Source organism: Mytilus galloprovincialis, chromosome 9 (assembly GCF_965363235.1).
Source record: "Mytilus galloprovincialis chromosome 9, xbMytGall1.hap1.1, whole genome shotgun sequence".
In the NCBI taxonomy this organism is placed as follows: domain Eukaryota; kingdom Metazoa; phylum Mollusca; class Bivalvia; order Mytilida; family Mytilidae; genus Mytilus; species Mytilus galloprovincialis.
Window position 1 is genome coordinate 82915415 of NC_134846.1, and position 15419 is coordinate 82930833.

Genomic DNA, 15419 nt, shown 5'->3' on the forward strand with positions numbered 1-15419 from the left:
GAAAATGAGGTCATGAACCAAATAAGAAATACATGTACACCTTACAATCATTCAATACACTAAATTTAGTTGACCTATTGCTCATAGTTTCTAAGTAACAGATTTAACAAAGAACACTAAACATTGACCAGTGAACCATAAAAAGAGGTCTAGGTCAGACGAACCATGTCGGAGAGACATGTACAGCTTATTATCCTTCCATAAATCAAATATAGTTTACCTATTGCTTATAGTTTAAGAAATGTACATCATAAAATATTTCCACTAGTAATTTTTGGGGCCCTTTATAGCTTGCTGTTCAGTGTGAGCCAAGGCTCCGTGTTGAAGGCCGTACCTTGACCTATAATGGTTTTTTATAAATTGTTATTTGGATGGAGAGTTGTCTCATTGGCACTCATACCACATCTTTCTATATCTATTTACACCTTACAATCATTCCATACACCAAATATAGTAGACCTATTGCATACAGCATAAGAAAAATTTGTAAAGGTTCCGCATACCCAGTGTCTCAACTACTTTTGCTGTTAATCGCAGGCTCAACAAAAATGAGGAAAAAAATTAATTAAAAAAATCCTCTTGATACTATCTTTTGATTGTAATATGCTTGTCCAAGTTTGTTAAAAATCCAGGATAGTTCATGAATATAATAAATGTTTCAAAAACTTTTAACTGCGGACTGTATGTAAGGATTTAACTGTTAATGTTAACTGTCCATTTTACGAAAAAAACAGGTACAAAATTTTAAAATTTCCTTCAAGATACTAGCTTGTGATCATAAACGAGCTTCTGTCCAAGTTTGTTACAAATCCTGGATATTTCAAGAAGTTATTAATATTTTGAAACTTTAACTAGAGTGAATATTTGTGGATGCCGCTGATGACGGAATGTGGGATCGCTATGTCTCGCTTTTTCGACAAAAGTCGAAGGCTCGACAAAAACATACCAAAAAACACAAATACTTAACTATAACCACTGAACCCTGACAATGTGGTCAAGGTCAGATGACACCTACCAGTTTGACATGTACACCTTACAATCCTTCCATACACCAAATATACTAGTCCTATTGCTTATAGTATATGAGATATGGACTTGACTAGTCAAACTTAACCTTGTTCACTGATCCATGAATTGAGGGCGAGGTCAAGTGAAAACTGTTGGACCGGCACGAGGACCTTGCAAGGTACACACATACCAAATAAAGTTATCCTTTTAACTCATAAGAAAGAAATTAACATTACAAAAATCACTTTTTTTCCAAGCAGGCACTTAACCATGAAAATGAGGTCAAGGAAAATGGACATGTGACAGACGGAAACTTCGCAACATAAGGCATCTATATACAAAGTATGTAGCATCTAGGTTTTCCACCTTCTAAAATATAAAGCTTTTAAGAAGTTAGCTAACACAGATGCCGGATCACTATCCCTATATCGAGCTTTCTGCTTTTGCTGCAGGCTCATTAAATACCCCTTACATTGAAATAAAACACAAAGCACCCAAATATGATAGATACTGAAAGCTAGTACAAAGCCAATTACAACTAATAAATAAGTCATGTTCTTCCAGACTAAAGTATCAATCAGTACACATTCAATATGCCATTTGTAATATTGTTTAGATGTTGTTAAATTTGTTTTAGGTATTTCTCATGATATTATGCTGTCATACCAGATCTTCATTTAAGAAAATAATGTAGAAAATTATTTTTGTTGTCATTTGTTTTAAGTGCTCTTTCATCCAAGTTCATGTTGAGATTTTGATGTTGCTCTCTAGCCCATTTGTTTTTGTTGTAAAATGTGTTTCTGTTTCTAAGCCGTTTCTTGCAAGATTGAACACTTAATCACCCTCTTGACATTAATCATTTGTGTTGAATGTGTACTTTGGGCCAATACCCGTCCTGCTGACCATTTTAGATGGAGCAAGTGTCGTCTTGCTAATAATTTTGGATGGACCAAATATGTACATCTATTATTGTTTTAAAGATAATATTCAGACATGAAGACACACTGAAATGTTTCAATTGTTTTACTAATAATGGTTAAAAATATGTTGAAACCCTGCAACATTTTTCTTCTAGTATCATATAAATTAAACTATCTATGATCCATGAAATTAGTTCATGGGAAGATGAACCCTACGAAACCAGTCAGACATTTACACAATACCATCATACCATACACCAAATATAGTCCGTCTATTGCTAGATTAACCCTGCCAGACAAGATGACCATCACGCAATCATTCCATACACAAAATGTAAATGATCAAATGATTATGGTATCAGAGGAATAAACATCATCCATGAAAACTTAACATTGAAAAGTGAACCACCAAACTGATGTCTGTCAGATGAGTCATTCCAATCAAGTATAGGGGCCCAAAAGTGAACCACCAAACTGATGTCTATGTCAGATGAAACCATAGTCATTCCAATCAAGTATAGGGGCCCCTGTTCAGGTTTTGTTTGTATTGCAGTTGGGTTTTTTTTCTTCAATTTTTACAAAGTTAGGAAAGCTTAAACAACATTAGAAACTTGAATATATTAAGAATATATACTTTCAATAAATTGCTTGACATGCATATGGCCATTGATACAATCTATAGAATGTTCATCTCACTGCATTATGTTGTTTGAACTTTCAAAAGAAGAGATGAGGATTCAAAAATATAGCTATCAAGCCAGTGCTGAGTGACAAAATTTAGCTATTAAGCCAGTGCTGAGTGACAAAATATAGCTATCAAGCCAGTGCTGAGTGACAAAATATAGCTATCAAGCCCGTGCTGAGTGACAAAATTTAGCTATCAAGCCAGTGCTGAGTGACAAAATATAGCTATCAAGCCAGTGCTGAGTGACAAAATATAGCTATCAAGCCAGTGCTGAGTGACAAAATTTAGCTATCAAGCCAGTGCTGAGTGACAAAATTTAGCTATCAAGCCAGTGCTGAGTGACAAAATATAGCTATCAAGCCAGTGCTGAGTGACAAAATATAGCTATCAAGCCAGTGCTGAGTGACAAATTCTGATTTTGATTGCAATATTTACCCAAAATAGTAGATACAATATCTAATATTATTTTCAAAAGGTATTGATTTCATTCATTGCAAGATAAGACTCCAGATGAATATTACATTAATAAATAAAAACTTCTCATATAGTGTAACATTTATTTCTGCTTTCAAGAGTTAAAGGATAAAACAAGCACCTTTGATTTACAAACAAAATAAAATGACAACTTGTTATAATTCAATATTATTAACGGGACGGATTGTAAAAATATTCCTTTTTCATCAAATACTTGACATTCTCATATCAAAGTACAACACTGTAGTATTCTCAAGCATTTAATATATCTATATGTATGTAAATTTTTGAACTTATTCTGAAACACCATTTTTTTTCTTCTGAAAGTCTACAACTTTTCAAGGACTGTGATCTTAGTCAAGGGACAGAAAAACAAAGTTTGCTTTGATAAAAACAATGATGATTCAGGATGTACCCAAAAATATTATTAGTATAAATTATACAACATTGTCCAAAACTGATGGACTCCCAAATAAACAGGTGTCCTTCAATATAAGGACAGATATAAGAACAATTCCAGTTCTTATTCAAATGTCCTTTTACATGGTTTAAATAACTACAATATTCAACTAAAGTTCAAAACATTTGTTTCCTTCCCTGATTTGAATGGTTGATGATATATATACTAAACAGTAACTACTCACAAAATTGGCTTATACACAATACAGGTTAAATGAACTTCACAATGTACCATTTAACAATAGGTCTTCTTCTAACTACATACCAAGTAACTTCAATATTAAAATATCACAATTTTCCAATAACAATAATGCACTTTTATCATAAGACATTTTTACACAATTCAGCAAAATGTTATCTACCCAAGTATACATGTAAATGCAAGAAGAATAACTGTAGCTATAGCTGCCAGCAGAATCGAATGAAAGAGAATCCTGGAAATTATTCCTATTTATATATAGGAATTACTTGGACTTGATTACTCATTTTAGGTTAAAATAAAGATCAGTGACTGAAACTTGGCACATCTTTGTTCCTACTGACAATATATAATTTCTAATGAACATGTTGCTTTTTAGTAATTTTTATGAATAAATTTTCAATTTTTGCTCTTGATGGCATGATTTTATGCTTCTCCAAAATAAGATATTAGCAATGCAAGATTTTGCTCTTAAATATGAAAACCAATAAAAATTAATCAGAAAACACCTAGTTTCAGTAGACATGTTTACCACTTCTTTCAAGTCTTGATGCAACTTTTGCATAAAATCAAGGAAACAAATCAACTGAAATTGAATAACTTTTCCTTCTTGTTTGAAAGTTTGTAATTTGTATACGACATGATATACGTAATGCTGAATTTGCTGTAAATCTACTACATTTGTAGTTAAGAGATTCTTTGTCCTGGGTTATTCCTTACCAAGTACTTTCACATGGATATTCTACTTATAAAATAGTTTTTTCCTGGTGAATGTATTACAAGGGAATGTTTTAGATTCTTTTTTTTAATACCTTAAAACAATGTGCACATTAGGCCTCAATTACTTGAGTGAAACAAATATAATTGCCAATGTTGGTGAGTTTCACCATGAGCACTTACCTAAATAGATAATGTTCTGTTGATTAGTATAATCTATCGTACACTTACTGGTTAAAAATTAAAGGGGGAAAAAACAGGAATCCTATTGCATTAACTAGTGCGTTGCAATAAAGTAAACATTATGGAAAACTTCAACTATAAAAGATAGCTAGCGAAAATTACACTATTATCAATGTATTACAAAAATTCCAAGGTTTTGTTTTCAAAACTATTTACATACAAACTTAAGACTTGTACAACCAAGGACTTCCCCATCAATGCATAACTGTTTACAGAAAAAAGCATGCAGTTGTGCAACAATACAAAGCAATTAAAAAGATTCATAATATTTACTGTACAAGATAAAAACATTTAAACCCTGAAGTAACAATAAACTAAAATGTATAATACCTACACATATTAAAAACAATATCACAGATAGTTATAAGGGGAGACAAATCTAGCACCAATTTGTGAATTTTGTGCAGAAAGTTTTTTTCCAAATTGAGATCTCAAGAATCTAATACTGTTGATACAACAAACAAAAAAGATAATTGGAAAATAACTATAAACATGACACAGCTACTGGTTTCTAAAGCTACTATTGAAACAAAAATGCATTTACTTGTATTTTAATGTATCTATGACATACATGCAGAGAAAGATATTTAGACAGCATATGTGGAAATGTGTTATATCCATTATTAAAAATAAAAGGAATATATATCAACTCAGACATTTTTATATTACATCATAAGTTTACTTAAAATTGCAAACCGTTCCCATTTTTTCAAAAAATTGAAATAGAGCAAAAATACCACCAGTTTTTGTATACCAATTTCTGTAATATTAATGAACTTTGAGCATGAAATTATCCATATTAACAAAGGTGTTCACAGTACAGCTGTTTGAAGGTTCAATTTAAAAGTACAAGTACCTTGATTTAAACTTGCCGAATTTTTCATTTTTTTCAAAAATCTGTTATACCTTGCATATCCAATAAACAGGATTCAATTACGGTTAAAAAAGAACGATGGATAGCAGAATTTACAGTTATTACCCGTCTCCCTCCCTATCATTTGAATATATTTAAAATTTTGTAAAGTAAATGCTTAGCTTAATACGAGAAACCCATTATTCTTTCAGATCAAAACATTAATATAGAACTGATAACACAAAGAAAAATTCTGAGAATGTTTCAATAAAATCAAGACACTGGGAGACCCTTTACAGATACAAGATTATTGCTCTATTGTGGAAAATAACATTAAAAAAAGAACAATTCGAGTTAAACACCAATATAAGTCTGTATTTTGGATTGGGGTTAAATACGTTAACTTCAAATACAGGGTGGACGGACTAACCCAGGAAAAGACTGGTAAGCATTATGCCCCTTACTATCTAGCCTCTAGGCATAAAAAAAATATTTCCTACTTCTATCTCAATTATTGACTAATTTAAAGGGCTTTAGATTATAATCCTCATATCTTATGAAAAATAATAAACCATATTTATGCATTTGAATGTGAATGACAAACAAATCAACCCTTTTGAAACAAGGATAAATGGGCTACAATGAAAGCATACTAATTATATCTGTCCTCAAGACTTCTTTTCAATCCCCTAAAAATATAACTTTTGTCCATTTCTGGAAATGCAGTTTAAGAATACTATTTAAAACTATATCTCAAACTTACAGTAAATAACAGTTAATATTTATTCAATGACAGGTTTTTTTTTATCATTCTAGCTACCAATATCATCACGTCCCTTGAAATCATACATATCAAAACTTTTATTGTCACTTTCATTATAAGGCCAGTTCAAGTCTTTGCCAATGATACTTTTAATAGTTGCTGTTACATTTTCAACTGCTCTGTCAAGTCCATGCTTGGTATTAGATTTTTTCCCACTGCTTAAAGGTGAACGATTACGAACATCACGTGACCTTGATCTGTAATTGTTCTGTTCAGTACGTTTGTATTGTGAATCTGAATATTTGTTTGTTTTCCATGAATGTCTGTCTCTTGATCTTGACCTATTGCGGGACCTTGAACTTTCTCTTGACCTTGAAATCCTAGACTTTGAATTATCTCTTGACCTTGAATTATCTCTAGACCCATTCTTACTGGCATAACTGGATGAAGTGGAAATATTAATGGTTTCTTTTTGTACTTGTTTTTGCTTAACTGGATTGCCTTCTTTCTGTTTAGCAAGTAGAGTTCCCCCTAAAGTCAAATCCACTTTATCACTTGTTTTAACTTTCTTATTGGATTTATAATTTCCATTTGATACAGGCCTCTTTGAATCTTTAGGTGGCTGAATTTTCTTTGCTTGGTCTGAAGAAGATTTTTTCACATCTTTTGAATCAGTAATTTTTCTTGTGTTGGACAATTTTTTCTGGTCTTGGGTATTTAATTGCATACTCTCAGATTTCTGAATCACCTTTGTTTCAATACATTTCTTCTCTCCATCTTTTACATTAAATATTTCTGTTAACCTTTTTTCAAGTTTATTTGTTGCTACTGGTTCTTTTTTAGTTTTCTCATTTTTAGTCATGGAGGGTTTACTTTCTTTATTATGTCCATTTGTTATATCATGTTCCAAAACATTTTTTCCAAGAACTTCAGCTGCCCACTTGGGCAATGGCAATTCCAATAAATTTCTACAAGTCATATAGACTGTTCTTCTGTCATTTGGTGGACCTTGACCTGGCTTGTCGATCAACATTTTTGGAACGTGTCTGGGTTTCACACCACCTTTTAGTAGTGTCCTCCCTTCAAACTTCTCCTGTTCACTATCTTCCCCTTCTTTTTTACTTTCATCAATGACCAATTTTGGAGATATCCCATCTTGTTGGCATGTTTTATTTTTAGTCTGGTCTATTTCTTCTGCAACCTGTGAAGCATCTGGAGATACTGTATTTTGGTTACAACTATTTAAAGCCGTTATAATTTCTGTATGGAGTTGAGTATTAATCTTCTCCAATGTTTTCTTATCTTCAGACGTTTTTGTTAATTTTTCACATTTTCCAAAAAACTTCTTAGTCAACTCTTCTACATCATTATAAAACCCGGTTGGCTTGATTTTCTCTTTTAATCCTTGGCTTGACGATTCACTCAAAACATTAGAATCAAGAGACATTTCACTGTCTGAACTAAACGTAGGACTGTTGGGACTATTACATGACCTATTTTCACAGACTGCAGGTATCATTTGCTGTTGTCCCTGATGATTAAATGCATGTTGTTTAGAGCCAATGGGGCTCTTGTTGACCTGAAAAGGTGGTTTCTCTGGTGTTATAATGTTGATCAACCCATAGGGTCCATGTTGTGACCCTGTGTTTTGATTATCCACATTAAAGTTGCCATTATTTATAAAATTCTTATTCCTGTCCAATGGACTTTTAGTTTGACCTGCATAGCTTGGTGTCAACTCATTTCCATAAAACCCATGATTTTCAGGAGCATATTGTAAAGATCTGGCATGACAAAGATCATTTTGTAAAAATCCTGGACTCCTTGGATCTCTTATGTTGCTGTTGATGAAAGGTTGTGGTTGTTGTGGAGCATACCCTTGATTGCCCGTTTGAGACGGTGTATGTGGTGGTTGTTGCTGAGCATACCCTTGAATGCTCGTTTGAAGCTGTGTATGTTGTGGCTGTTGAGTGGCATAACCTGGATTGCCCGTTTGAGATGGTGTATGTTGTGGTTGTCGCTGAGCATATCCTTGAGTGCACATTTGAGACATTATATGTTGTGGTTGTTGCTGAGCGAACCCTTGATTGTTCGCTTGAGACGGTGTATTTTGGGTGAATGGAGGACTGCTATTGAATCGTGAACCAGCATGGCAATTCTGTAACTGTGTCTCATTAGGTGCCGTTTGTCTTGCACTATTGAAATTGCCAGAAAATTGTGGACTAGTGTTTAACAATGCTTTTTTTGTGTCTTTGTTATTAACGGTACTGTTAGATCTTTCTAAGTATGTAGACTTTCTATTCATACTTGAAGGTGGTACAGTTGCCACCTGCCCTGGAAACTGATTACAATATCCGCCTTGTCTATAAGAATTTGTCCCTGGAGCATTTCTCTCAATGTTTGTAATACCTTCTTGCTCCAACTGATTATATCTTTCATTTTGGAAAGCAGATCCCTTTGAATAATTACCAACAAATTGGGGTGAAGTTCTTGTTGTGAATATTGAGTCATTACCATTAAATTTGGGAGGAGTTTTTAACAAGGCAGAAGCTTCCCTTGAAGAATGATTATATTCTATCCGGTTTAGTGGTAAGGTTTGATTCGTATAACCAATTTCATGCCTTAGAGCTCGGTCCTGACTGTTTCTCAACTCGCCGTTGACACAAGTGTCTTTAACAGCAACTTGACGTCCATAACCATGGTTGAAGTTGACACTGTTATTTTCTTTACTGTCCTGAGATCCATTTCTTGAAAACTGTTTTGCTATTTCAGATGGTTTGTCACGACATTCCATACGTAGAGGTTGACAAGGACGATTCACATAACTGTTATCTTTATTCTGACGATTAATTTTCAAACAAACTGTAAGAGTGTTTTTAGGATCTTTCTTTTCATTTCTTGAATAACTGCTTGTAAAGGAGCTATTTTTTTGTCCTGAGCCTTTCCAACTTTTAGAAAAGTTCTGACTGTCATTCTGCTGTCCATGACCTACTGATGGTATACAACCAAACCTATCAGACAAGGATTTTTTCTTTTCAGGTTGGAAAGACATCTCATTCCAATGTCCTACAAAAAAATATAAACGTTGAAATAATTACATCACTTTTAAATACCAGTTAAAGAACAAATTCAATTGAAGAATATTAATGAAATATATCACAAGAGTGCACACGCTGAAATGTCTCGCCTGCTTTACTGACCATGGACTTTTTGTTGACGGTCATAAATAGTATTTCTGCAAGTGTCACATAAACTTAACATGATACAAGGAAATGAGGTCAAGGTCAGATAAATCAAACTGGAAAACATGTACATCTTACAATTGTTCTATAAGAAAAATATAGTAACCCTATTGCTTAAAGTATCCCAGAAATAAATGAGGAATGTGTCCATGGGAAAAAGATGATGCACCCACTTGGATATCATACAAAGTTATAAAAGAACACAACTGAAGAACAGTAAAAGTGACTCTACCCAAATTTGTACTTGATCTGAGTTTTGTGATAATAAGTATTGTGTAAAAGTTTCATAAAATTTCGGTTGATGCAAACTTAAGTTAGAGAATGGAAAAGAAAAATTCAGCATTTTTTTCATTTGTAAAGGTGCATAACTCTGGAAAAATATTAGTGACAACCCAAAAATTCAATTTTAATCTGTATTTTGTGGTAATAAGCATTGTATACAAGTTTCATGCCATTTGGTTGAGGCAAACTAAAGTAAGAGAACGGAAACCAACTTTGGGACATACGGACAGCCCTGGGTAAAACTAAATGCCCCCTTCACTATGGTGCCAGGGGGCATAAAAACTTAACCATGAAAACTTAACATTGACTTATGAACCCTGAAAATGAGATCAAGGGCAGATGATACCTAACAGACTGACATATACACCTTACACTCATTCCATACACCAAAGATGGGTGACCTATTTCTTACAGTTATAGAAAAACAGACAATAACATAAATAGTAAAGGAGATTCCAGGGTACAATAAAATACAGCAAAAATTGAAACATTTTTTTTTCATTACAAATTTTATTTATTACACTGTTAGGCCACACCAATTTAATTTCTTGTTCTACGGATTTTTGGACTCCAAAATTAGCGAGCGATTTGAAAATTTTAATAAAAAAATATTTAATTTGAAAATTTTTGAGGCGAACAGGCCTCTACAATAACTTTTTTTTCAACTTGTCCTGTAGGACAAGTACATACCAAAATTTACTTGTCTGAATGAAATTGTTACTTGTCCAAAAATTTCTATTGAAAATAACCTTTTTACATGTTTAGTTAATTATAGGAGCAAAACAAATTTAAACAATATAACAGAATTTGATGTATTTTTTTTAAATACTTTTCAAAAATAAGAGTCAAGTACAACTGCGAAACTAGTCATATCACAGCAGTGGCGGATCCAGAACTTTTCCTAAGGGGGGCCCACTGACTGACCTAAGGGGGGGGGGGGGGGGGGGGGGCCACTCCAGTCATGCTTCAATGATTCCCTATATAATCAACCCCCCCCCCCCCCCTGGATCCGCCTATGCACAGGAATTAGGTTCTAGTTTCCATCAATGCTAGTCTCATCAGACTCTAACCATGAGGCACCATCTGATAGGCCTGTACACTCATTGGATTTGTATTCTATTTTTTTTTTTTTTAAGTTAAAAAAAGTGTATTCAAATGCAATCAATAAAAAGAAGAAGATAAGCCATCATAAGGTCTGATTGCCAATGAGACAACTCTCTGCAAAAGTCCAAATGACACAGAAATTAACAACTATAGGTCACCATATTGCAAGTATTGTTTTTTTTCTACTATGATCAAATATGATTTTGTGAATTAAATTTAATATGGTAAATAAAAAAAAATATTTTTGTGAAAAAAATTACTGGTATGGTATTTATTTTAAGGAACAAAATAAGGTAGCAAATTGAGGTACTGATTTGTCTTGGTCCCAAATGTCTCCTGCCTTGTCAAACTGTCTATCAATCATGTCTACTAAATACACAAGAGTGCACATGCTGAAATGTCTCGCCTTCTATATTAATCATTGATATTATGTTGATAGTCCTAAGTATAAAGTTTAGCTTTATAACAACTGTCACATAAACTTAACATTAACCAAGATAACTAAACAAAGACCAATGAACCTTGAAAATGAGGTCAAGGTCAGATGAACCATGCCAGGCAGACATGTACAGCTAACAATGCTTCTATACAACATATATAGTTGACCTATTACTAATAGTTTAAGAAAAATAGACCAAAACACAAAAACTTAACACTGCAATGAACCGTGAAAATGAGGTCACAGTCAAATAAAACCTGCGCGACTGACATAAAGATCATAAATTATTTCCATACACCAAATATAGTTGAACTATAGCATAGAGTATTAGATAAAAAGACCAAAACTCAAAAACTTAACATTGACCACTGAACCATGAAAATGAGGTCAAGGTCACATGACATCTGCCCGCTAGACATGTACACCTTACAATCATTCCATACAACAAATATAGTAGACCTATTGCATATAGTATGAGAAAAACAGACCAAAACACAAAAATTTAACTATAACCATTGAACCATGAAAATGAGGTCAAGGTCAGATGACACCTGCCAGTTGGACATGTACACCTTAGTCCTTCCATACACTGAATATACTAGCCCTATTGCTTATAGTATCTGAGATATGGACTTGACCACCAAAACTTAACCTTGTCCACTGATCCATCATGCATGAAATGAGGTCGAGGTCAAGTGAAAACTGTCTGACAGACATGAGGACCTTGCAAGGTACGCACATATGAAATATAGTTATCCTATTACTTACAATAAGAAAGAATTCAACATTACAAAAAATTTTAACTTTTTTTTCAAGTGGTCACTGAACCATGAAAATGAGGTCAAGGACATTGGACATGTGACTGACGGAAACTTCGTAACATGAGGCATCTATATACAAAGTATGAAGCATCCAGGTCTTCCACCTTCTAAAATATAAAGCTTTTAAGAAGTTAGCTAACACCGTCGCCGCCGCCGCCGGATCACTATCCCTATGTCGAGCTTTCTGCAACAAAAGTTGCAGGCTCGACAAAAATGTATGTCTCCTACAGTGCCAAACTGTCTCTTAAACAATTGGAGCTGAATCTTTCGAGGTGACGAACTGTAAAGTTACAAAATCTACAAAGCACACCATTGATTTGGATCAGTAAGACTGGTTTCCGAGAATAGTATACCTTTTACCTGTTAAAAAGTACCTGACAAAGAACCAGTTAAAATTATCGATTGCAAGTAAACATGTTGAAGAAAAAGGTTTTGCATTTGAATAAACATAATACAGAAACATGTCAAATTAATATTTGTTTTCTTGTTTTTTGTTTAAAATAAATTACTTTGTTCATCAAAGTTGGATTAAATTTATTTTCTGTGAATAATTGTACTTGTCCCGACGGACAAGCTTGATACAGCTTTTACTTGTCCGACCTTTTTCCCTCTGGTACCGGACAATCGGACAAGCGTTATTGTCGAGGCCTGCCCCTGTTCTGAGAGTTCCTCCAATGTCCGGTGATTTCGCACATGCCTTCCAAAAATAGCTTATTTTGAATAGAGGAAAGATTTGCTGCTACGAAAGGTTGCTAAATTCAAACCAAGCACACTGCCAAGGATGCAGAGCAAAAATTATATCAATCTGATAAAAATTTGGCTTAAGCATGTTAAGTTAAACAAATGGACATTGGCCAAATATTGTAAATAATGGGATTGCAGTTATTATTTCAATCTGGAACTTAACAATTTTATTCTTTTTTATCCCTTGGGAATGCTAAAACAATAACTTAACAATTTTATTCTTTTTTATCCCTTCGGAATACACCTTATCGCTAATCCCAGCCGCTTGGACTTTTGACGTCAACAACAATCACTTTTCCATTGTGGCGTCAGATATTTTGTTTTATAACGTCAAAATTTTACGGGAACCTGTGTGATTTCCAGCAATGGCGGACAAATAGCGATAAGGTGTATGCTAAAACAATAACAAGAACAATTTTATTTGCGTTACAGGGTTGATATAACGAAATCAGCTAATGCACGGTATCAACGGCCGCACGGACTCCACTGTAACTTAACTGTGATAATAACCCCGTCATTTGTCAAATGGACTTAATTGTTTATTTATTTATAGCAATCTTCTGCAGTCTCCAAACAAAGACATCAAAATTCAGATAAGTTGTATTAAAGCCAGAATTGGTAGCTACGACGTAACCATACAGATACAGAAGTTCTGAATTTTCTCAGGTATAAAATGTATATATCTTATACAAGTAGGTTTGCCATGCATTCTTACTTCTCTAGCATCGGTTTGAGGATATGTCTAGGAAGACAGACACGAATAGATTTTGTGGTGTAAACACGGCCATAACAATTTCTTTTCAACAGTTTAAGAACCTAAATGATTTTATCTTTCTGATATGAAAAATACATTTAACCCTTATATTTCTATTACATGCTATAACTTAAAACTTTTCAAACTGCACATATTTGTCTGTACGCAGAGTAGTTTTCTGGATGTAAACAACCATTTTCGCCCCACCATTTGATGATTTGTTATGTTGAACCTTACAAATTGTGCAAGTTGTTGAGAGAGAAAAAATGATGCAATTATTTGAAGTATTTTTTGTTTCCGTGTACTTCCTATAAATATGCATACTTTATTCTTCAATCTTGTGGTCCAGATTTCTTCTTGTAAACAACTTATTTTTCTCCTGAAAACGTAACGTTCGTCTGACTTTTTCGCGGGAAAATTAACATCATCCAATCAAATTTGGTTGCAAAAGGAATATCTAATTTATTTGAAAAGTCTAAGAAAGATCAGCAAGAACGGCCTGAATTTTTATTTTTAAAAGTCACGAAAAGGTGACCGAGTTTACCCAGCACACAACTCTTTTCAAGTTTAAAAAAAATATAGTTCCCACTTTTATGGTGCATCTTAAAAAAATGTAGTTATACAGAATTTCACATACCATCTATATGGACTGCTCTTCAAACCAAATCATGACAAAATTTCAGCCAGTTTATAGATAATTTATTAAATGAAATTAAAATATAAAGCATGAAAGAAATTATTGTAGACTTTTTTAAATTGTGTTCTTCGTTTAATCTATATTAACATATTTAATTTTGAAATCTTAATCGAACGAACCTCAGTAAATACGCAAAATGATAAAATCTTACATATCGATTAAGAAGCCAAACCAGTAATAAACACAACTTGACTGAGAGTCACATGCTGAACACAAAAAGGAAAAGGAGGTGACTGCCGGTGCGTCGCCGTGCCAGCCGGACTGTAAAGTTTCTAGAACCATTATAATGAATGTAAACTGGTCCGCCGCTCCATCTATAGCTTCGCACCAGTGTAGCGATAAGTGAACACAACAGGGGTCCAGTTTATAATGAATGCACTACCGCCATGTAAATCTACACAATGCCAAACTGTCACACTATCGAATAGAGTAACACAGTAAAAGACTACTAGAAGAGGGTCTGGGTGTGGACTGAAGGACCTTTTTCTGGAATTTAGGATTGGACCGTAATCGGGATTTAATCATAAAGAGATGCGGGAACGGACACATTATTTTCACGGGAATGCGGGATTTGACATTTATTTTCTCGCATATTCGGGATGAGAAATCCTCATCACCCTATAGATTAACGGGCAAAACAGAGAACAAAGGACAAAAGATATATACAGATCAAAGACATTTTACATGCAGGTATATAAACAAAATATGCGGATGATAACCGTGACCTATCTAAATCTGGCATTTGGGGTGGAATCAGTTTTAAAATCATATAGCAAGATAATAAATAGCTAATATCATGGTTATCATCCGTCAAAGTCCACGCAAACCTTCAAGCGATGCAATTCAATTGGGAACAAAAATCAGAAGAAAAAAAAAACAACAAAAAAATACACATTTCATTCTTCAATACCTTACCTTGCTTTACAATAAAAAAACGTATTTGAAATTGAGTATTTTCTTTTTATTATAAAGCAACAAAACAACAAATACCATGAATATAACACAAGTCGAGTAG

General features: G+C 33.6%; 1 protein-coding gene across 1 annotated transcript; it reads right to left on the reverse strand.

The window, feature by feature from the left end:
* Positions 1 to 3156: 3156 nt before the first annotated feature.
* On the reverse strand, positions 3157 to 14136 carry LOC143046162 (uncharacterized). The gene is made up of 2 exons (XM_076219190.1): positions 14032 to 14136; positions 3157 to 9387 (listed from the first exon to the last, which is right to left on the reverse strand). Exon 2 carries the CDS (start codon positions 9371 to 9373, stop codon positions 6371 to 6373), a length of 3003 nt encoding a protein of 1000 aa, XP_076075305.1. The 5' UTR covers positions 9374 to 9387; positions 14032 to 14136; the 3' UTR covers positions 3157 to 6370.
* Between the last annotated feature and the right edge of the window lie 1283 nt (positions 14137 to 15419).